The 14,329-nt window shown below is 50.0% G+C and overlaps 1 protein-coding gene across 3 annotated transcripts in view; it reads left to right on the forward strand.

Moving 5' to 3' along the window:
• The window catches only part of LOC143792826 (piwi-like protein 1), a 94,466-nt gene that overhangs the window by 17,125 nt on the left and 63,012 nt on the right, over positions 1 to 14,329 (forward strand). For all 3 annotated transcript variants that reach the window (XM_077279341.1, XM_077279344.1, XM_077279343.1), the window contains exons 7-8: positions 9,540 to 9,620; positions 10,212 to 10,409. In XM_077279341.1, coding sequence (XP_077135456.1) covers positions 9,540 to 9,620; positions 10,212 to 10,409 — 279 coding nt within the window. The remainder of the gene's footprint in view (positions 1 to 9,539; positions 9,621 to 10,211; positions 10,410 to 14,329) is intronic.

Here is a 14,329-nt window from a genome sequence, read left to right on the forward strand (position 1 = left end):
GGGAAAAAAAATTCCAATTGCGGTGAAATTGCAAATAAAGTGCAATCCCATGCGCATTTTTTGTTTGGCTTTTTTGCTAGCTTCACTAAATGCTAAAACTGACCTGCCATTATGATTCTCCAGGTCATTATGAGTTCATAGACACCGAACATGTCTGGGTGAAAAAAAAATTCCAAACTTTGCTAAGAAAAAAAAAAATTGCACCATTTTCCGATACTCGTAGCGTCTCCATTTTTCATGATCTGGGGTCGGGTGAGGGCTTATTTTTTGCGCACCGAGCTGACGTTTTTAGTGATGCCACTTTTGTGCAAGATACGTTCTTTTGATCGCCCGTTATTGCATTTTAATGCAATGTTGCAGCGACCAAAAGAAAGTAATTTTGGCGTTTCAAATTTTTTTCTTGCTACGCCGTTTAGCGATCAGGTTAATGCTTTGTTTATTATTGATCGGGCGATTCTAAACGCGGCGATACCAAATATGTGTAGGTTTGATTTTTATTGTTTTATTTTGAATGGGGCGAAAGGGGGTGATTTAAACTTTTATATTTTTTTTAAAACTTTTTTTTTTTTTTTTTACTTTTTGCCATGCTTCAATAGCCTCCATGCTAGAAGCTGGCATATCCTGATCGGCAGCTACATATCAGCGATCATCAGATCGCTCCTATGTAGCTGAATTCCAGGCGTGCTATGAGCGCCGACCACAGGGTGGCGCTCACAGCAAGCCGGCATCAGTAACCATAGAGGTCTCAAGGAGACCTCTGGTTGCTATGCCGACGCACATCGCTGACCCCCGATCATGTGACGGGGTCGGCGATGCGCGCATTTCTGGCCGCGCAGCTGGAAGCGGTAGTTAAATGCCGCTGTCAGCGTTTGACAGCGGCATTTAACTAGTTAATAGTGGCGGGTGGATCTTGATTCCACTCGCCGCTATTGCGCGCCCATGTCACCTGTACAAAACAGCTGACATGTCCCGGCTTTGAAAAAAAATTCCAAGTGCGGTGAAATTGCAAAAAAAAGTGCAGTCCCACACTTGTTTTTTGTTTGGCTTTTTTGCTAGGTTCACTAAATGCTAATACTGACCTGCCATCATGTTTCTCCAGGTCAGTACGAGTTCATAGACACCTAACATGACTAGGTTATTTTTTATCTTAAGTGGTGAAAAAAAATTCCAAACTTTGCTAAAAAAAAAAAAAAAAAAAAATGCGCCATTTTCCGATACTCGTAGCGTCTCCATTTTTCATGATCTGGGGTCGGTTGAGGGCTTATTTTTTTGCGTGCTGATCTGGCGTTTTTAATGATTCCAATTCAGTGCAGATACGTTCTTTTGATCGCCCGTTATTGCATTTTTTTTCTCGCTACGCCGTTTAGCGATCAGGTTAATGATATTTTTTCTCCTTCACCACATTGGGGGACACAGGACCATGGTGTTATGCTGCTGTCACTAGGAGGCTGTCACTAAGTTGAGACAAAAAAGGTTAGCTCCTCCCCTGCAGTATACACCCTCGTGCTGGCTTCCAGAGACCCAATTCAAGCTTAGTGGCCGTAGGAGGCACACTGGATTTAAACCTTGTTATTCCGGACGAAGGGGGAGACGGATTCTTTCATGTTCCGATCTTCTCCGAACCAACAACAGGCGATCACGGGAGTTTCACCTCTCCGTATCCTCTCCTGCAACGTGGGAAGCCACTGCCTGAGCTGACCTTTTTGGGCGACGGGCTCCTTTCACTGGCACCGATCTCCCCCCGAGTAACAGACGAGCACTGGTGTGTTGCCTCCAGTATCCTCTTCTGCAGCCAGGCCTTTATTGCCGGACATCTGCCCTGCCCATCAGGTTTCACCCTCGGCTGTACAGAGGCACTATTCCACTGTGGCGTCCGTGCAGCCCCCATTGCATCACCACTGAAAAAGAGCGGATGATGGAAGGAGGCGGACGGTTCCTCTCCACCCCCCTTTCATGGGGATGGTGGATGGAGGCTCCCCCAACCCTGCACCGTCCCATGTAGCCTGGGCACCTTTATGGGGTAAGTGCAGATGGCGTGCCCCTGCCTTTGGGTATGGCCTAGGGGTCGGTTTTTTCTATGGTGGTCACCTTTTCTGGGGGGCTCCTTAGCGGCAGGATCCTTTACAGAGCGCCGCGAGTCTTTTCCCCGCGGTCCGCGCCAGCCGAGGCCAGAAATTTAGTCCCCGGCTTCGGCCCTTTCTAGGCCGCACTCCGGTAGGCTCCGCCCACTCCACACATCACTCCTACGGCCCCGCCCACGCTTCTGGCGCTTCTCGCTCCCTGCGAGACTACACTTCGGGGTCTCGGCAGACATCTTCCCCCTGCAGCACGCAGCGCCGGGCGGTGTTTTCTCTCACCCCCACAGAGGATCTTCCTTCTCCACTTAATTGCGGGGCACAGGACCGGGTAAGGAGACGGCACTATCTGCTTCCCTGCAGCGCTACCCCTCAGCTTCCTCATAGCAGCTGTGCATTACATTGGGGTACAACATGTCCCAGTCAAGGGGTAAAAAGGTCACTAAGGTTCATACCACCTTTTTCTCTGCTTGTACCACCTGCCAGGCTCCTCTTTCCAGGCCTCGGAGCTCCCCGTTCTGCCCAACCTGTGATGCCCAATGTGCCCAGGAGCCCTCCGCCGCTACCAACCCCAGTGCTCCTAGCCCCCCTGAGTGGGCCACGTCCCTGTCCCAATCCGTGGCTTCGCTAGCTAAGGCGATTGAATCCCTTCATGACCCCTCTGGGGAGCGGGGCGTTCGTTTTCCTGGGTTAAGAGACCCCTCTATTACAGGGGAATCGTCGGCCAGCAGGGGCCGCTCTCACCCACACGAGGTTCGGACATCCACAAAACGGATCCGCACCACCTCTCCCGATCATTCACCACGCCATTCAGCCTCCAATAGCTCCACTTCTCGCTCACCCTCCCCAGGGGCTAGAAGCGATCACGACTCTTTGAGTATGAGTCTGAGGCGTCCATGGACCCGGATTCCCCGGAGTTCCGTTCAACTGTTGATTCCTTCATTGAGGCTGTCAATCATGCGCTAAAGGTTAATGATGACCCTAATTCAGCTCCGGATCACGCAGTTTCCTTCACTAGAAACAAGCTATTCCATAAAGTGTTCGCCTCCCATCCGGATTTTCTAGAGATAGTTAAGAGGCACAGGGAGCGACCGGATAAACGCTTTATGGGCAAAAAGGCTCTGGAATCTAAATATCCTTTTTCCTCAGAGCTGGTTAAGGATTGGACAGAACCACCGCTGGTGGATCCTCCGGTGTCGCGTTTGGCTACCAAAACGCTGTTATCAGTACCTGACGGGGCATCAATTAAAAGTCCCACAGAGCGCCAGTTGGATTCCCTGGCGCGATCAGTGTATGAAGCCTCAGGTTCCTCACTATCCCCTTCCTTCGCTGCGGCATGGGTCGCCAAAGCTATGGTTTCCTGGGCAGATACTCTGGCACATTCCTTTCAGGACCACGCTCTTCCGACTGAAGCGGCGGACCTCGCCAAACAAATTGCTATGGCAGCAGATTATGTGATGTACGCATCTTTAGACGCAGCAGACTGTGCGGCAACAGCGGCTTCAAACGCCGTCACCATCAGGAGAGCTATCTGGCTTAGAGAGTGGCGGGCAGATTCCTCCTCAAAAAAGTCTCTGATTTCTCTCCCCTTTCAGGGCAGACGCCTATTTGGAGAAAAATTGGACCAACTTATTTCCGATGCTACAGGGGGGAAAAAGCAAGTTCCTCCCTCAACACAGACCAAAAGCTGCTTTTCAGCGCCAACAGTACTTTCGTTTTCGCCCCTTTCGAGGTGGCCCTTTCTGGTCCAACTCCACTGCATCGTCTAGATCAGAACGATCTACACGCACCGACAGAGACTCTCGGCCTTCTTACAAACCGAATCAGTCCTGGAGAGGAAGACCTAGACAACCCAGAACCAGAGGTTCTAGACCTGCCAGATTTCCTTCACAATGACTTGGGGAGTATTCCAGTCGACACCACCAAGGTAGGCGGACGCCTGCTTCTTTTTCGTCATGTCTGGCTTTCCGTCATCCCCAACGAATGGGTCAGAGACCTGGTGTCGTCTGGTTACAAAATAGAATTTTCCGTCTCCCCTCCAGCTCGGTTTTTTCCCTCTCGTCTCCCAAGTTCAAGAGCTCAGTCACGCGCTCTCCATTGCGCCATCGATTCCCTCCGCCAAAACGGGGTCATCGTTCCGGTTCCGGAACACGAGAGATTCAGAGGTTTCTACTCAAACCTCTTCGTCGTACCAAAGAAGGACGGGTCCGTGCTCCCCATCTTGGACTTGAAACTCCTAAACAAGCAAGTAAAAGTACGACACTTCCGGATGGAGTCCCTTCGGTCGGTCATTTCCTCATTGGAGCGAGACGAGTTCCTAGCATCAATAGACATCAGAGATGCTTATCTTTACATTCCAATCTTTCCGCCACACCAAAGGTTCCTCCGTTTCGCCATCCAAGAGGACCATTTTCAATTCACGGCCTTGCCCTTCGGTCTTGCCACAGCACCCAAGGTATTCACGAAGGTCATGGCGGCTGTCATGGCCATCCTGCACTCCCCCCGAGGAGTGGTCGTGTTGCCATACCTAGACGACCTTCTGGTCAAAGGTCTATCTTTTCATGCCTGCGAAGCAAGTGTCCGCATTACGTTGGATTCCCTTTCGCACCTAGGCTGGTTAATCAACCTGGACAAATCCTCCCCTGTTCCAGCTCGAAGGATCTTTCCTAGGCATGATGCTAGACACGTCCAAGGGGCTGATCTTTCTTCCTAGGTCCAAGGCCCAAGCGCTTCAACAGGGGGCCCGGACGCTTTCTCGCCCTTGCCCGCAGTCCATTCGGTTTGCCATGAAGATCCTGGGGAAGATGGTGGCCTCAATGGAAGCGATTCCCTTACAACAAGCTCTACTGGACAACTGGGACAGGAGTCCCTTTACCCTCGACCGACCACGCCCTCTGTCCCCGCGGACCAGGCAGGCGCTCACGTGGTGGACTTTGGAGTCAACTCTCCATCAGGGGAGGTCTTTTCTTCCGATCCATTGGCTGGTGGTGACCACCGACGCCAGTCTCCTCGGTTGGGGAGCGGTGTTTCTCCACCACACTGCCCAGGGGCGTTGGTCGATGCAGGAGTCGAAACTTCCCATAAACATTCTGGAGATCCGTGCTATCAGGTTTGCCCTGAGAAGTTTTCACCCTCTGCTTGCGGGTCACCCAGTCCGAATACAGTCGGACAACGTCACAGCTGTGGCGTACATAAACCATCAAGGGGGCACTCGCAGCAGGGCAGCGATGCAGGAGGTCACACACATCCTCCGTTGGGCCGAGGACAACGACCACCATTTCCGCAGTACACATTCCGAGTGTCGAGAACTGGGCGGCGGACTTTCTCAGCAGTCAGGGTCTCGCATCGGGAGAGTGGGAGCTACATCCAGAGGCTTGTCATCAAATCTGCCTTCGCTGGGGGACTCCGGACGTGGATCTGATGGCATCCAGGCTCAACGCCAAAGTCCCCACCTTCATAGCGCGTTCTCTGGATCCCCGGGCCGTTGGGGTGGATGCTCTGATATTCCCATGGCACCGGTTCCGATTCCCGTACGTGTTCCCTCCACTTCCTCTGTTGCCGAAGGTGATCCGAAAAATCAAGATAGAAGGGATTCCGGTGATCCTTATCGCCCCGGATTGGCCGCGTCGCGCATGGTATGCGGAACTAGTGCATCTCGTATCCGACGTTCCCTGTCGGTTGCCAGACCGCCCAGATCTACTGCGCCAAGGACCGATCTACCATCAGAGCTCAGGGGCCCTACGTTTAACAGCGTGGTTGTTGAAACCTGGATCCCAACTCAAGCAGGTTTCTCCCAGCAGGTCATTTCCACCATGATCAGTGCTCGCAAGATGTCTTCCGCTCGCATCTACCACTGCACCTGGAAAGCCTTCTTCTCTTGGTGCAGACTCCGCGGTCGTTCCCCTCTCGTTTTCTCCATTCCCTTCATTCTGGAATTTCTCCAGTCCGGCTTTGATTCCGACCTGGCCCTCAGTTCCCTCAAGGGCCAGATTTCAGCGCTGTCGGTGTTGTTCCAGCGTAAGATTGCTACTAACTCGCAAGTCAGGACCTTCATTCAAGGGGTCTCCCACGTGGTTCCCCCCTACAGAATGCCACTAGAGACCTGCGATCTCAACTTGGTCCTAAGCGTCCTTCAGGAACCTCCGTTTGAACCTCTGCAAGACGTCCAACTATCGATTCTCTCTTGGAAGGTGGCCTTCCTTGTGGCGATAACGTCTTATCAGGTGCGTCTCGGAGTTGGCCGCACTTTCCTGCCGGGCGCCCTTCCTTTCCTTCCACCAGGACAAAGTAGTCTTACGCCCATCTCCCGCTTTTCTCCCTAAAGTGGTGTCATCTTTTCACCTCAATGAAGATATTATTCTTCCCTCCTTTTGCCCACAGCCAAAACATGGGGTCGAAAAGGCCCTTCACACTTTGGACGTGGTACAGGCTCTCAGGAGGTACGTCTCTACGACTGCCTCTTTCCGTAAATCGGATTCCCTCTTTATCCTCCATGAGGGTCACAGGAAGGGTTCAGCCGCGTCTAAGGCTACGATAGCCAGATGGATCCGATCGGCTATCCAAGAAGCTTATCGGGTCAGGGGCAGGCCCATCCCGGCGGGGGTTAGAGCTCACTCTACTCAGTCAGTTGGTGCTTCCTGGGCCATTCGGCACCAGGCGTCGGCGGAGCAGGTTTGCAAGGCCGCAACATGGTCTAGCCTGCATACTTTCACAAAGCACTACAACGTCCACACTCATTCTTCCGCGGATGCGGCCCTTGGCAGACGTATTCTGCAGGCGGCCGTTGTGCATTTATAGGTCAGATGGTACACAGTTATTTGGTTGTATTGTTACCCACCCAGGGACTGCTTTAGGACGTCCCATAGTCCTGTGTCCCCCAATGTGTGGAAGGAGAAGTAGGGATTTTTGTGTACTCGCCGTAAAATCCTTTTCTCCGAGCCACTCATTGGGGGACACAGCACCCACCCCGTTAGCCTTATGGCTCGGTACCTTTTTGGTTCTTGACTTTTTCTCACATGTTATAGTCTAATGTTGTGTTATATTGATATTAATCTCCTACTGCTTTTGCACTGAACTGGGTCTGTGGAAGCCAGCATGAGGGTGTATATTGCAGGGGAGGAGCTAACCTTTTTTGTCTCAACTTAGTGTCAGCCTCCTAGTGACAGCAGCATAACACCCATGGTCCTGTGTCCCCCAATGAGTGGCTCGGAGAAAAGGATTTTACGGTGAGTACACAAAAATCCCTGTTTTTTATTGATAGATCGGGCGATTCTTAATGCGGCGACACCAAATATGTGTAGATTTGATTTTTTTTTCTTTTTTAATTGATTTATTTTGAATGGGGTGAAAGGGGGGTGATTTAAACATATATATATATATATTTTTTTCATATATTCTTTTAACTTTCTTTTGCCATGCTTCAATAGCCTAGAAGCAGGCACAGCGCAATCGCCTCTGCTACATAGCAGCGATCTGCTGTTCGCTGCTATGTAGCAGAAAATCAGGTATGCTGTGAGCGCCGACCACAGGGTGGTGCTCACAGCTGCCGGGGATCAGTAACCATAGAGGTCTCAAGGACCTCTGGTTACTATTCTGCAGCATTCCCGACCTCCGATCATGTGACGGGGGTCGGCGATGCCATCATTTCCGGCCGCCCGGCCGGATGCGGTAGTTAAATGCCGCTGTCTGCGTTTGACAGCGGCATTTAACTAGTTAATAGGTGCAGGCAGATCGCAATTCTGCCCGCGCCTATTACGGGCACATGTCAGCTGTTCAAAACAGCTGACATGTCCCGGCTTTGATGCGGGCTCACCGCTGGTGCCCGCATCAAAGCGGGGCTTCTGACCTCGGACGTACTATCCCGCCGAGGTCAGAAAGGGGTTAAAAACGTCAGCTCGGCACACAAAAAATAAGCCTTCAGCCAACCTGAGATGACGAAAAATGGAGACGCTATGGGTATCGGAAAATGGCGCAATTTTTTTTTTAATTAAAGTTTTGAATTTTTTTTTACACCACTTAGATAAAAAAATAACCTAGACATGTTAGGTGTCTATGAACTCGTAATGACCTGGAGAATCATAATAGCAGGTCAGTTTTAGCATTTAGGCTAGTTTCACACTAGCGTTAACTGCAATACGTCGCAAATGCGTTGTTTTGCCGAAAATACGCATCCAGCAAAAGTTCTTGCTGGATACGTTTTTTCGTCATAGACTAACATTAGCGACGCATTTGCGACGCATTGCCAAACGTCGCGTCCGTTTTGCGACGCTTGGGCGTGTGGTAGCGGATCGTCGGGAGAAAAAAACGTTTTTTGCTCCCGACGGTCCACTTTTTCCTCCGCCCCCACCTCCCCTCACTTCCCCGCACCTCACAATGGGGCAGCGGATGCGTGGGAAAAATGCATCCGCTGCCCCCGTTGTGCGGCGGAGACCACCCTAGCGTCGGGAACGTCGGCCCGACGCACAGCGACGGGTTGTTCCCGACGCTAGTGTGAAACTAGCCTTAGTGAACCTAGCAAAAAAGCCAATCAAAAAACCAAGTGTAAGATTGCACTTTTTTTTGCAATTTCACCGCACTTGGAATTTTTTTTCCCGTTTTCTAGTACAGGACATGGTAAAACCAATAGTGTCGTTCAAAAGTACAACTCGTCCCGCAAAAAATAAGCCCTCACATGACCATATTGATGGAAAAATAAAAGTTGGCTCTGGGAAGGAGGGGAGCGAAAAACGAAAACACAAAAACGAAAAAGGGCCGCGGCGGGAAGGGGTTAATCTTCGGGTCGGTCCTGGCCTTTTAATGCCATCCCAATGTTGTCAGATGTGGGTGTACGGAGCGGCCTCAGTAGCTGCGCCTGCTCCATACCCTGCAGATGCTGGTTATACAGCGGGGACTGGAGTCGGATCTGATCGCTGTTTAACACCGTACATGCTGCAGACAATCGCTGACCAGCATTTGAGCTGCACGTTCCTGACTGGGGGGCGTCCAGGTGCAGAGCGGCCCCTCCGTGACACGGCTGCAGGGAGGCACTAGACGCCGTGTCCGCACCTCTGGGCTTTATAGGGGGCCGTGACGTTTGCTCTATACGGCAATACTGACAAGTTCTGGTCTCCGATGAAGAATATTAAGCAAAAAGCCACAATAGAAATCTACATTAAAAAAAACATAAAATCTCTAATCTTCTGATCTGACCGCCTTTCCCGTCATTAAAGATGAACACTAAAAAAATCCTATTTGTTATCGCCACATCCAGGAAAGTCCGATCTGTGAAAATCTAAAGTGATTCATTTCCTGCGTTAAAGTCTGTAAAGCAAAAAGAAGAAAAATCCAGAATTAATTGTCGTCTGTTCCCCAAAATGATAAACCCTCAGTCACATCTTCCAGTGGTTCCCACATCCCCTCGCCCACTGCTGGGATCACACACGTCCTCCACCTGTAGAGCTGACAGCGCCTGTTCTCTCCCCCCAGACTCCTGAAGATCATGGACATGAAGCAGATAGGACGCAACTACTACAACCCGAGCGACGCCACCGAAGTCCGAGCCCACCGGTAACCAGCAGAGCGGGGTTTACATGGGACTGACCATGCTGTACCCATGGGAGCATGTAATGTATGTACACAGGGACTGCACCAGCAGAATAGTGAGTGCAGCTCTTGGATATAATACAGGATGTAACTCAGGATCAGTAATGTACTAATGTATGTACACAGTGACTGCACCAGCAGAATAGTGAGTGCAGCTCTGGGATATAATACAGGATGTAACTCAGGATCAGTAATGTAATGTATGCACACAGTGACTGCACCAGCAGAATAGTGAGTGCAGCTCTGGGGTATAATACAGGAGGTAACTCAGGATCAGTAATGTAATGTATGCACACAGTGACTACAGCAGAATAGTGAGTGCAGCTCTGGAGTATAATACAGGATGTAACTCAGGATCAGTAATGTAATGTATGTACACAGGGACTGCACCAGCAGAATAGAGAGTGCAGCTCTGGAGGATAAGTAATGTATGTAGGCACAGAATCCTTCTGCTGTTTGCTGGCTCCCTGCTGTTGCCTGTAGGTGTCTGTACACACTGATGCTGTTACTTTTCTCCTCCATCTTCACCCTCCGTCCTGTCTCCTCTCCCATCAGACTCTCCATCTGGCCGGGGTTTTCCACCTCCATCCTCCAGTATGAGTCCAGCATCATGTTGAGCATTGATGTCAGCCATAAAGTCCTCAGGAACGAGACTGTGCACGACATCATGAGCAGCCTGTACTCCTCCTGTGGCCCTCAGAGGTTCCAGGACGCCTGCTGTAAGGAGCTGATTGGACAGATCGTCCTCACCAAGTAAGGCCTCTTTCACACTTCCGTCTTTTCTCTCCCGTCGAAATCCGTTGATTTTTGAAAAAATACAGGATCCAGCAAATTTTTCTACTGGATCCTGGTTTTTTTCCCATAGATTCGTATTAGCGACGAATTGTGATGGATGGCCATCCGTTTCATCCGTCGTGCACTGGATCCGTCGGTAAATCGCTGTCCGTTGAGCGGAGAAAACATTCAGAGGAACGTTTTTTTCTGCACGTCGGAATATCGCTCAGTGACAGGTCCTGCACTGTCCGGCGTTGGCTATAATGAAAGCCTATGGGTGCAGGATCCGTCACTGACTGTGAAAAGCAGGAATCCAGCGACGGTGCCGTCTTTTGAAAGTGAGCATGTGCGGAATAATTTCCAGTCAGGGAAATTCTCTCTCTCTCTCTCTCTCTCTCTCGCTCTCGCTCTCGCTCTCGCTCTCTCTCTCTCTCGCTCTCTCTCTCGCTCTCTCTCTCGCTCTCTCTCTCTCTCTCGCTCTCTCTCTCTCGCTCTCTCTCTCTCGCTCTCTCTCTCGCTCTCTCTCGCTCTCTCTCTCGCTCTCTCTCTCTCTCGCTCTCTCTCTCTCTCGCTCTCTCTCTCTCTCTCTCTCTCTCTCTCTCTCTCTCTCGCTCTCTTTCTTTTTATTATTGATGCTGCCTATGCAGAGGTCATTGCACGCAAGGCATTATTGGGAAGCTGCCGGGAGCATCACGAGCATCCGTAACGCTGCGCGGGATGCCGGAAGGTGAGAATATTACGATTTTTTTTTTTCCCCCAATTTATTTATTTTCATTTATTTTTAACCTAGGTTTTGTTTATGCGTTTTTTGCAGAGGAAAACCGCTGCGAAGACTCATACACAACAAGTGCGCATAGCCTCGACGGGTCCGTCAGGAAAAACGGGCACAGTGCACCCGTTATATGCAATCTGCACAGGATCCGTCATTTCAACATATTGACGGATCCTGTGCAGATTGCAAAAACGAAAGCGTGAAAGAAGCCTAAGAGCCGCCATGTGCCTTGTACTCGGCCGCTCTGTGGGCACCGGCGCCTCTAGAAGGAAACGGATCACCTGGGTACATTCTATTCCTTCACTTTTGGAACCAAATTTATGTTATTGACTCTTAATGATCAGCAGTTTTCATTTGTGTTTAATTTTTCTTCTCCTCAAAGATCCATAACTTTTTTTTTTTTTATTTATTTTTTTTTACTTTCACTATCGCCATATTACATCTTGTTGTTTTGCGGGACGAGTTGTAGTTTTTAATTACACCATTAATTTTACACTATAATGTGCTGAAAAACGAAGTGTCATGACTTTTTAAAAAAAAAAAAAAAAAATTCTGCGTGTTTTTTTATTTTTGTGTTCTTCTTGATGGTGTTCGTCGTATTAAAAAAATGACCCAATAACATTCTCCTTATTTGTACAGCTACAGCAATGCTAAACTTGTCTTTTTTAAGTAGGTAAAAAAAATATTTGAACTTTGTTTAAAAAAATAAAATAAATTAGTTTGACCATTTTCTGAGTCCTTTAATTTTTTTTTTCTTCTATCCATGGAGCGGTGTGAGGCTTTGATTTTTGTGTGGCGAGCTGTAGTTTTTGTCGATGCCACTTTGAGGTACATACAATGGTTTCTTCACATATTGTATTTTTAGGAAACTTGGATCTACTAAAAATCAGCAGTTCTGCCATTATTTTCTTTTACTTTACAGCGTTAAATCATTTTATTTTTTTTTATTCCTTCTTTTGTTACTGGTGATGATACTAAATATGATCTTATTTTATTTTTTAAAATTCTGTATTTCTCCTACGCCTCATTGGGGGACACAGGACCATGGGTGTTATGCTGCTGCCACTAGGAGGACACTAAGTAAACAGAAAGATTAACTCCTCCTCTGCAGTATACACCCCTTCACTGGATACAATTTCAACCAGTTCTTGCTTAGTGTCTGTAGGAGGCACTTGGGTCTGTTTTCAGGCCCCAACTTTCTTATTTTAATTTTTATTTTAAAGTTTTTAGTTTTCTGTAAATTTTTAATTTTTTACTTAACGGAGTGAAGGGGGCGACGGGTTCCTTTTTTATAGGGTCCGCTCTCCCCCGAACCATCAACAGGCGAGCACGGCGAGTATACCTCCCCATCCCTCTCCTGCGACGTATGGGGCACGCCTAATCTACGCTAGGGCGACGGTTCCTATACGGTCCCGATCTCCCCCCTGTAAGATGGCGAGCACATGGAGTTTACCTCTTATGTGCATCTCCCGGGCTCCACCGCACTCAAGCCCTCATCTTGGCGTCTCGTAGTCCCCACAGTAGCCGTAAGCCCCCTGTGGCAGGCGCAGAAGAACCCTGCAAAAATCTCCATGCGGCAGGCACACCTGTAAGTCCCCTGAGAAGGCAAGCATGCTTCAGGAGGCTCTCCGTCCCCCGACACAGGGAGGATCGATTGAGCTGGAGGTGGTCCCTCCTTTGGTGAGTACTATCTTCCTCACGCTACCGGCGTGGGAAGAAGCGGTCCGGGTCCCTGGGGAGAGGTACCGCTGGCTAGATGCCAGCGACGATCGTTAGGCGCGGCGTCGCGGCCGCCAGAGCGCTTCGTCGGCCGGTTCCACTAATTTAGTCCCCGGCTTCTCCAGCCGGACTAGGCCGCAGTTCAAAAAACCTGCCCACGCCGGAGCCCCGCCCACTGTTCAGGCGCTTCTCGTTTTGAATGAGAAGAGCCCTGCAAATCTCGGGCGCCATCTTGGGACTCCACTGCTACAGGGAAATACAGCCGAAAACGCTACCTCCCTCTCTTCCTCCCTGGGGACACCAGTTCAGGACCGTGGGTAAGCTGCTTCGCTGCATAGGGAAAAGCTTAACCCCTTCCCTGCTCACATAACTGCTACTGCGGTTTATCGGAGATAGACATTCACTATGTCTCAATCTATGGAAAAAAAAAAAAAAAAGGGGGACGAAAAAGCACACTGTATTTTTTACCATTTGTGCCACTTGCAAGTCTGCCTTGCCAAGTACCCACAGTCCCCCCTTGTGCCAGAACTGTGACCTGGCCAGTGCGCAGCCGCCTTCTGCCGCCACTTCCTATGTCGTCTCCTGAGTGGGCCGCGCACGTTCAGTGAAATCCTGGGTCCTCCTTAAACCAGAATTCACCTCCGTCGGCTGCGACGGAATTTGATAACGGCGCGGGGCTGTCCGAACACAGGGGGTGCACCGTTGTACGGGACTCCCGGGGTTCCAGGAAAAGGACCTTTTCCCCATCTCCCGTACACGCGCGAGCTTCAGCTTCTGCAAGCTCATTTTCTCGCTCCCCCTCCCCTGAGGGTCGCAGCGTACAGGGCTCAGTATATGAGTCGGAGGAATCTTTAACCCAGACTCCTCTATTGGTCAGGCATTAATGGTGGACGATGAATCTGCTTCCTCTCAGGAACACGTTGTATCTTTTAAGAAGTCTCCATAATCACCCTGAGTTTCAGGATATTATCCAAGACACAGGGAGCAGAAAAGCGCTTTACGGCTCAAAAAGCCACGGAAGCTAAATATCCTTTCTCAAGGGATCTGGAGAAGGGCTTACTTCTTTCTCCTTCTGGATCCTGCCGTGTCGCGGCTTGCATCCAAAACAATCTTCTCTCTGTCAGACGATTCATCAGTCAAAAACCCTTCTGACCGCCAGATTGATTATTTGGCTCGCTCAGTCTTTGAAGTCTCAGGAGCAGCCCTCCTTCCATCCTTTGCTGCTACCTGGGTAGCTAAGGCAATGGTGACCTGGGCTGAGGTGTTGACCTTTACCGTCCACGGCAGTAATCTTCCCCCAGGGACGGCCAGACTAGTTAACCAGTTAGCTCAGGCCGGAGATTTTGTCGTTAGGGCCCCATAGATGCGGCTAATTGCGCAGCGCAAGCGGCTGCTAACGCAATTTCCA

Source organism: Ranitomeya variabilis, unplaced genomic scaffold (genome assembly GCF_051348905.1).
Source record: "Ranitomeya variabilis isolate aRanVar5 unplaced genomic scaffold, aRanVar5.hap1 Scaffold_81, whole genome shotgun sequence".
Lineage (NCBI taxonomy): Eukaryota > Metazoa > Chordata > Amphibia > Anura > Dendrobatidae > Ranitomeya > Ranitomeya variabilis.